This window comes from Mesitornis unicolor, unplaced genomic scaffold (assembly GCF_000695765.1).
Source record: "Mesitornis unicolor isolate BGI_N332 unplaced genomic scaffold, ASM69576v1 Scaffold25620, whole genome shotgun sequence".
NCBI classification, from domain to species: Eukaryota; Metazoa; Chordata; class Aves; order Mesitornithiformes; family Mesitornithidae; genus Mesitornis; species Mesitornis unicolor.
In genome coordinates this window covers 5764-15674 of record NW_010159318.1, presented here as the reverse complement: position 1 = coordinate 15674, position 9911 = coordinate 5764, and the positions used below count along the sequence as shown (strand labels likewise).

Sequence of the window (9911 nt, the reverse complement as noted above, 5' to 3'; positions counted from 1 at the left end):
TATATAAAATAATACTAAAACATTAACAACAAAGAAATACCCACTCATTTCCTTGGACAACTGGATTATGGTAACTCTGAAGTAATCTTTATGCTTGTTCCATAAAATAATAAAAATTACTTTTTCTTCCTTTAAACTTTCAGACAAGGCTAGAATGGATCAGAGTTCTCTGATGATGCTTGCCTTTTTTTATCACCAAGATTATTTCATTCGGGTTGGAAGGTGCTGAACTGGTTTGTGTACTGCAAGTATGTAAATACGATCTACTGAAAGTGTGAGTCTTTATGACTGTTCCACAGACTGTGGCTCTTAATCTTTCAACTGGAAAAGCTTCAGTGCAACTCCACCTCTTGCTGCCTTGAGATTTGTTCTCTGTGCTTAGGAGTGGAGAGTGTACAGGGGCTCACAGACGAATGACCTATTTTCATTAATATCTTTGAAAGAGATCACTATGTTATCTTCCTTGAAAATGAAAGGTACCCTAATTCTTGAAACTTGCTACTTAAAAGAAGTATATTCCTTTTGTTCCATCATTTTGTGCCTTACATTTCTAGACTAAATTGTTAAAAAGCTGAAGTAGCATATATGTCATCTAAGTAAGGTGCTCCTATGGGCAGACTTATGCTCTACTTAAACGAGAGACAGAGAGGACATGCTTTGCAAGATGATGACTCTCTCTGGAGATGGGCCTCCATAACCTTAACTAATACCTTTCATGGTTTACAGACATCTAGAGCCAAGTGGCAGTGGATGTACAGTCTACTGCAGCACTCAATATACTTGCAATCTTTGCACCCTGTGACACAATGACCAGGAAGTATTTATATGATATGCGGGAAAAGCTACTGCAGCTCTACAATAACTTTCGATTTTCTTCTGTTATAGAAACAAGAATGGCAACAGAGAAGTGATCTTTAACAAAAAAAATAAATCTATGAAACATTTTAGAAATCTTTCAAATTTTCCCTTATTTTTAATACCTGTATAAAATTCCTTGGAAGTCAGTGTGACATCACTTTTGTATTGTTCTTAATTTTTCTCATTTAGGGTATCCCAGTTTTTGATGTTCATCAAGAAAATGAGGTGGCTATGCCTGGAAGAAATTATCATCTCTAAACGAAACAGCTGAAAACAGTCATAAAAACCAAATAGGCCAGCTGGCTCAAAATTAACCTATGCAAAGCTAAAACTGAACGGGTCCAAAAGCAGAAAAGATGATCTATAGGCATTCTTATTGATAGTCACTGCTTGCATTCCTTGGAAAGCTTTTTGCTTTCACAAATTATCTTGACATAGAGCTTCATTGTTCTTTTTCTCTGAGTATAGTCCTTATTCACCTTCACTGTGCTGTAAAACTGGTTTCTTTTCCTCTGAAATACGGTTTTATATAATGATTCACCCAGATTATATGATTTACCATATATTTTAATGTAAGCAACAGTAGTATAAAAACTTACAGATAGTGGAGTATATGGCAACCTATATTCTCAGGAACATTTACACATATCATATTTATGCCTCCACTTTTTCTTTGGTTTCCGTTCAATTTCTATTCTCAATACAGGACTGTAATCATGATGTTCAAATGCCTAAGGGGTGAAGATCTAAATACACCTCTGATTATGTCTATTTTACATGATCTACTAAGACAGCTGTATTCCTTGGGAGCAATACATCTCCTGCAACCTAGAATGAAAGACATTAGTGGGGGGGTAAAAAAGAATGCTTTTTTTTCAGTTCAAGATGTTTCAGTGTAGCTGGATTTCCCTTGACCTTATCTTAAAAATCATGTGCCACTGTCTTGCTTGTGAAACCTTTGCTTTCTATTTTTGTCTTCATTTTTTTCTAAAGCAAAGTTAAAAAACCCAGCCTATAGCAGAGTAAAAGTTCTCTCATCAATATGTTTATCCTAAGATGTTTTTATTAAAAGAGTGGGTAGAAAAAGCTAGAAACCCAAACCCAGGACTGACTTTAGCTTCTGTCTAGTTGCCAGCAGCCATTAAACACTATGGTCATAGTGTTCACTATAGTTAATAGCATATCTGTATTTACAAATGCATAATGTGTATTACTACATATATGGCATATATTTGCATGAATCCATATTCCTCTTTGAGATCCTCAGTTATACCACATTGTAGTTCACTGCAGTGTAGAAGTCACAGCAACGTAAAATTTAGGGGGCTTAGCAGTGAATCAGTCACAATGCTATTGACAGCCTACAATATTTTGTATTCTGAAAGTTTCAAAACAGTATCCACACAACAGAAAGCATTGTAAGCTGGTTCTGAGAAGAATATACTGGGTAAATTTCTGTTCTGAATGGAAAAACTACAGTGTACAGAAATATAAGTACATTTTTAGATTTCAATTAAAAATCATTCATATATGTTTGAGGTTGGTTTTTTGTTGTTTTTTTTTTAAATTTTGCTGTTAATATAAAATTTAAATTTCTACTTTTGTCTCATTGTTCTTTTTCAATATTTCAACAGCATAAAATATTTTACTGTAAATATTATTTACACTGCATAACATTTTTATAAACACAATATTGCATTTGCTCCAGTCTTATTTTTTATGAAAATAAAATGCAATAAGCTTGTGATTTGCAGATGTTTTTGCACATATTCATTTGAATGTTTATAATTGATTTCTCACAAAGACAAAATCCAATAGAAATTATATTTAATACTGTATCATAAAATTCAGAAATTATATGTAAGACAAAGTGATAGCTGGAATTTTTAGTCAGTCTTACTATGCCTAGAAATTCATTAATGTATCTTTATTTCTTGTTGAAGGTAGTATTTTGGTATACTAATAGCCTACTATTGGTTGTACAAGAGGAAGTGCATGATTTTACATGTATGACTTTTACTTCAGACTAATATTCTTCATAAAATATTTTCCTGCAACTTTTTGTTTTGCCTCAGATCCAAATTCAATATGTGGTGTGGATTTCCCTAGTATTCAGGAAAAACTACATATATTGGAGAAGTCAATAAAAGGCAAACAATGTTTCTGAGTTAACAAGACAGTGTCATTTTACTCTCCTTTGAAGAATGGTTACAAGTAAATCTATTAAAAGACAAAAGACCAGTTACTTCAAATATTACTCAGGCAGGGAATGAATTACAGTTCAGTTTAGACTAAGAGCCAAAGGACTGACAACCTGGTCAACATGAGCATACTTTAAAAGACTTTTTCTTGGAAAATCAACACATAAACAGTTAAGACTTAATTATATTTACGGAGATGTGGGGAAGTATTTTGTTTTCCATATACCTTATCATTTATTTTCTGAAGGTACATAAAGAGCACACCATTTAAATTTCATTGCTGTAAAAGCAGATTGTTCCTTTAAGTTAAGTTGACATAAGTAAAAGTAACCTATGTGACCTCAGCTCTCTGGTTTTATGGAACAATAATAATTTTCTGACAGAACCAGTTTGCAGGGTTTTCATGTGTCCACCGCAAAGAAAAATTGTATGTCATCTCGGTTTTATTATATCCATCAGCTGGCTGCCCATTTGTTGTGGAGTGTCTGCTGTGACATAGGGCCATGACTCTATTCGGCTGTAATAGATTGCCTGTAGTGCATTCAGTGACTCTGGTACCTGTTGCTGGTTCTTTTTCCAGGTCAACTGGCTGCAGGTACATGTGAGATTGTTACTTTGGACAGAGATAGCAGTCAGCCCCGAAGGACTATAGCCCGACAAACAGCTCGCTGTGCATGTAAAAAAGGACAGATTGCCGGTACAACAAGAGCAAGGCCAGCCTGTGTTGATGGTAAGAAGCAAAGATCTATTCAATCAGTTTCTGCCAATGCAAGAGTGGTGTAAACTGGTAGTGTCTTGTAAAAAAATAAAAGCTCTATAGAAAAAATTTTCATGTGTTTCAACTAGCATTGGTAATACCATTGAAATTTCCCGAAAGAGTATTACTGACTAATAGCATAGATATTTCAGTTATAATTTTTAATTGGAATTTTCGCTTTTGTTTTAGCTTGATATGCAACTGAATGTTAAGGGCACGGTGCTGTTATATTTTGCATGTGATGACAGAGTCAGCAGTGAGATGGCATTCTTTTTCCCCCTATTTTTTTATTCCTTATAACATTAAGAAAACACTACAGAAAGCCTCAAAGGTTTTATGCCACTGGGAAGCTAGTGTGACTGTGATAGTTAATGTTGTTGGACAAAGCAACTGTAGTTGGAGTATAGTATCTGAATATACCTCACATGTCCAGCATTCCTTCTCTTCTTAAAATGATGATTCTGTATTATTCACGGCTGATGCAGTGACAGCATGAAGCTGGAAAACTGCTGACATACAGGGACGTATGAAAATATTTCACTTTAAAATAAATTTTTGAGACAAATGAATTTTCTGTGTTACAGCTAAATAAGGTGTTAACAGTAGGGTAATCTTCAAGATGGGTCTGCCAGTGCAAGACTATTAGCAAGCACTCCTATGAAAATGAAATTTGAGACATTGAAAATGGTACAACATTGTATGTTTTGATCTAGGTTCAGTTAACAAAGGTAAAAATGAAAAAGATGTTTATGCATAGAACTAAATAAATTCACAGATTGCCTTTGAATACTGACTGGTTTGAGTCCTCGGTTAAAAATATTGCTGAGAACACCCTACTGTTTCCTTAGAATTTGGTCTTACCAGTGATTATCAAAGAAGACAGTTCAAAGGAGATATCAGAACCTACCCACAAAGCTAAATATAGAATATCATGCACATTCTGTTTTTGCATTTTACTTTCACTGTTTTTGGTACTCTGTAAGACAGATTCTTAGCTGTCTCTTTCATAATGTGATACTATATCCAGTAATTCTCTTCTTTCCTGTTTTATTGTAGGATCATAAGATTTAATTGCTGAAGAAAGGAATATTTTCATTGTGTCATTTATAGTTGTGACTTAGCAAAAATACTTGTTAGCAGTTAAAAAATCAACATATGTTTCCCATTTAAAAAAGACAATGTTCTAAGGAATATACGAGCTTTGCATCATTTGATGGGAACTAGACATCATTTTTCCTCAGTCAGTTATGGCCTGTGGTGAGATTCATTTGCTGTAACTTGGATATCAAAAGTTAGTTGTCTAACCTAGGAACTCCAGTTTTCCTTTATTCCCAGTGGAGAGCAAAAGGCACCTTCTCAGAGTAATTTATCTCATCCTAAGTGCCTAAGATAAATCAAATGTAGCACTCTCTGGTACTCAGTTTCTCTGCCTTGCCTTAAGACGCCTGTGGTGATGAGACTTGAGATAGCTAGAATATACGTCTCAGTGAGAAGACATGACTGCATCTCATCCCCCAATTACTATACTACCTTAGCTTCCAAATATGGAAGGTTTGAAGTAATTTAATATTTGAATTTTTTTAAAAAAATATTTATTTTACTGAGAACTCACAAAGAAGGTCTATTTCAAGTTCTGCTTTTGCTTTCTATGTGCTTGATCATTATTTTATTAAAACAAAACCGGATGACAGGATCTATGGTTAGATATTGTGTAATCAGAGAGAGTTCTTTATGTAACTCTCCACATTTGAAAACTAAGTGGGAAGTTTGAAAACAGAGCTGCCCATTAACTTATGTCTAGATATTATAATTCATTTTTAAAGCTATTTCTACATAGTTCTAATAAGATCTAATAACATGGTTCCTTATTATTTTGTGAAGTGTTTATACTTAGGATGTTGAGCCTAAGAATGATAACTGCAAGACATGTGGGACATACTGCTTTGCTTTCCTGGACACCAGTAGGGTTGTTTTGTAATCAAAGCTCAAAAAGGTTAGTGATAGCTAGAACTCTGTATCAAGTTCCCAAATTAAAAAAAAGGCACGAGCCAAACCATTGATCTGTAGGTTTTATTTATGAATGCAGTTTAAAAAATCGTTTTACATACCATAAACACAATTATATTGGTAAACATAAATGATCGCTTTATCTTATCTCTGATCTGCTTGCAAATAAAGCTGGCAGATAAATTGACCATTGAGTGACAAGGATCCATCTGTGAATTTGCCAGGTTCATAGTTTAAAGAATATGCAGTTTATATTCATTTCTAGAATAAATTGTTTCAAACCCAGCTACTAAATGCTTTCTTCTAGACAGAACAGGAAATCTACATAAAATTATGTCTTGGACATGCTAATTTTTTCTCTGACATTAAGTCAAATACTGCTGGTATAGGAATGCAAGATCTGAACACATTTTTTTGTTGTTTATTTTACAATAACAAATCCTATTTTCCAAAGAAACAAATAAATCCTTCTCTGAGCTTTCTTAAATAGGACATAGAGTGTTCTTTGCCAAATTTTCTTTATTCATGTTATAGTTGATGTCAGGAACATAATCACTGTTTGAGATTTCATTTCTGCTATACAAAAGAAAAAAAATATCACTGGGCAGTGTTTTCTTTCATGCCAGTTGGCTTTCCGATGATTTGGTCCTTTTAGTTTTATTCTTTGTATAGTCTTGCTTTTAATGAGATTATTTTTGAAGTAAAGGTAGCAAAATTAGACCTTAGACCTTTAATAATTAATGCAAAGTCATTTGTGAAGGAAGCAGGCATAGTAAACATGACCTGCTAACCTACTAACAAGAAAACATTAGCTAACACTTGTGTTACAGCTTCTGGCAGGAGAGTATTTTAAAGATTCAGTACCAAATCTGGTAGTTTTTACAACCTTAAAATGCATCATGTTGTACATGACTACCATTCGTTCATTGCTTAATGGAGAGATGCACCTCAGAATGTATTCAGTTATGCTGCATATTTCCTGAAGCTCTGAAATGCAAGTGTCAATTATTACAACAAAAAGAGTACGTCATTTAAGGGCTCTTAAACCTCACAAGCATTGTCTGAGATTGCACTTGTCAACATATCTCTTAGAGTAAGTCCTGAGCTGATTACCAAAATCCACTCTGCTTTCCACTGCTATATCAGCTAAGGTCTTTTCCTAAGAAATGAAAGACAGTATATGTCAGAGAGATAAAACTAGAATTCTTTAAAATGAAAATGCAATGTTTAAGGCTTGGTCTGAGCAGAGCATAAAGAACAGAGGTTTTCTTGAAATGTTTCCCTATGATGGAGAGTGCTGATTTACTCTAGTTTTTTCTAGCTGTCTTTAAGTATGGCAGATTGCTAATGTAATCTGAAAAACTGGCATCAATTTTCACCCTGATTTCAAGCTTGATTTATTGTTGATTGCTTCATTCCTAGACCCACAGAGTTATAATGTATATTTGGTATGTTTGGTTGTGATGTAATTTTTATTCATGAATGTAGGCTTTGTGATATTATGACAGTAGTTTGCCTGCACTTTTAGTTTTATTAGTATTATTTACAACTACCATTCCCCAGTCCCTTTTTTGAGATCAAATTCCATAGCAATGACCTCAGTTTCATTACTTTGATAAGATATTATATTTCAACATAGCATCTGGTTTATCACCAGAGTAATTTCCCTGTGTGTCAGTCAAGCTTCATCAGTTTTTTAAGCTGGAGCCTGTGAGATATTGGAAGATAGCAATTATTCTCTATTTTTGTCTGCTACCCTCACTAATTCAAAATTGGTTTAAAGCAAGCGACAAAAAAGTCTTTGGTAACAGTGTGTGTACATGTTCATCCATGGCTTGCGTTCTTTCACAAGAATTGTATCTATCTGAAAATAACATTTGTTATGCCAAAGTGTTTCATAGAATACAAGCATATTAACCTGAGAAGAGTGGGATGAACATTTAAATGTTGAGCAGATTCCAGTAATTCTGTCCAATATATATTTATAGCTCAAAAATAAACAGCAATTTTCTCCAGAAGATAGAAACAGTTGATGAGAGGAAAAGCAGTATGAGAGAAGTGGTTTAATTGCTTGAGAAAATTAGAATGGCAGTCTTTAATTTGCTTACCTGAATTCTTTGATTAGGAGATTCTTATGCTCTGGATTTGAGTTCTGGGTACTTTTATGTGCAAAAAATGCTATGAGAAATCCCAGGATCCTGATACCCAAAATTCCTAATTTTGAAATAGCTGGAGCTCAGGTAACTGAATTCAAAGTGTCCAGACAATTTATGTTGTAACTAATTCTTTCTTTTTAAATTATTTTTTTAGAGTTTTAATAAAATATTATTTCTTTTGCAAGCATTGTAACGATATTATTTTCTATAGAGTCTTAGTTTGTATAATTTGTTCACACGTTGTAATTAGCATGCTTTTCGGTTGGCATTGATTGATTTTGTTTAGCGTGGAAAACTCGGGATCCACAAGGAAGCCACATTAGTTTCAATCAATAATTCCCTGCTCTTCTCATTATCTCTAGGAGTCTGCGGGGAGATGTAGGAGTCAGAACTGATCATTAATAGAATCCTAGGTCATGCACTTGAAACAAAACTGTCTAATACATGGAGAGCTTCATCATTCTAAAGTATCTTATCCATACTGGGGAAAAAAAGAAAGGAAAAAAAAAGAAAAAAGAAACAAAAAAGAAGACTTTAATGTTTTTCACAAATGGGAATTTTAGCTTTTGTATTTAGGATATTTTATATGCTTGTTAGTACGCCATTTATAATATTTGTTCCTGGTTTTGTTGCAGATATTTGCATATGTTTCCTCACTGTAAATATTATAAATTTAACTTTGCTGCATTTGAAGTATGTCAATTTAAAACAAGTAAAACCAAAAGGCAAAGTGTGATGGATATAAAATTAAAAAGAGACTGAATAATTGTACATAGATGTTTTACTGGACCAGAAGTGGTATACTGTGTAGTATGGAAGAGTTGAGTCTAGCAGGAGAGTGGGACTGTTCGGCCATGAGAATAATCAGAGGCCTGGAACACCTCTCCTGTGAGGCATTCAGCTGCCTCTAGACAACTACATCAGAACTGTAGATTTTCCTGATTACAGACAATGGAAGGAAAATTGTTTCAGTAACTCATGAGCTTCCCTTTCCTATGCATGGTACTGGCACATTATGAAAATTTTCACCATGTGTGTCACTTTGCATTTAGAAATACACAGGAAGTTGAGTTTCACTCCAGTTGCTTTGTTTCCTGCTCCAAACTGTTAATGATAACATGTGACATTCCAAATCATGTTAAGTAATAGTTCTTATCTAAATAATATCACAGACTTTAAATCTTAGAAACATGCTCACATAAAATATATTTATTCTCTTTGGTCATGAATGTAAAGTGCCAGTTAGAGATTGAAGTGTTGCTGGGGAAGAAATGCCACTGTTCAATCCCAAGTCAGAATGTGAGCATTATATTAGTAGCTGCGGCATCAATGGCAACACCAATGTGTCCATAAGGTAGGTTTCCCCTTCTGACTGAGAATCCACAACAGGCATAACCAAAGGCATGACAAAAAAGCAATCATCCAACAAAAACAAACCAACCAAAAAAACTACTTAGGAAGGTAACAAGCAAATCAATAACTACCTTGAAGCAATATTTTCATCAAGACAATAGGACTTCACTATGTTATTAAGTATTTGGTACCTAAACCCAAACAACTGCATCCCCACCTGAAGTACTGCATGCAGTTTTGGGCACCTCAATATAAGAAGGACATCAAGCTATTACAGTGTGTCCAGACAAGGATGATCACCATGATGAAAGGTCTTAACGGCAAGCCTTATGAGGAGCAGCTGAGGTCACTTGGTTTGTACAGCTTGGAGAAGAGAAGGCTGATGGATAACCCCATCACAGTCTACATGTTCCTCAAGAGGGACAGCAGAGAGGAAGGTGCTGATGTCCTCTCTCTGGTTACCAGTGATAGGACACGAGGAAATGGAATGAAGCTGCATCAGGGGAAGTTCAGATTGGTCATTAGGAGAAGGTTCTTCACTGAAGGTGGTCAGTCACTGAAACAGGGTCCTCAGGGAAG

At 34.6% G+C, this 9911-nt stretch overlaps 1 protein-coding gene across 1 annotated transcript; it reads left to right on the top strand.

Annotated features, from left to right (window-relative positions):
- Positions 1–3639: 3639 nt before the first annotated feature.
- LOC104542090 (protein FAM19A5) lies at positions 3640–3789 on the top strand (the record flags this gene model as incomplete). The annotated part of the gene is made up of 1 exon (XM_010186303.1): positions 3640–3789. A coding segment is annotated over one exon (150 nt), but the record flags the coding sequence as incomplete, so codon positions are not given.
- Positions 3790–9911: the final 6122 nt, after the last annotated feature.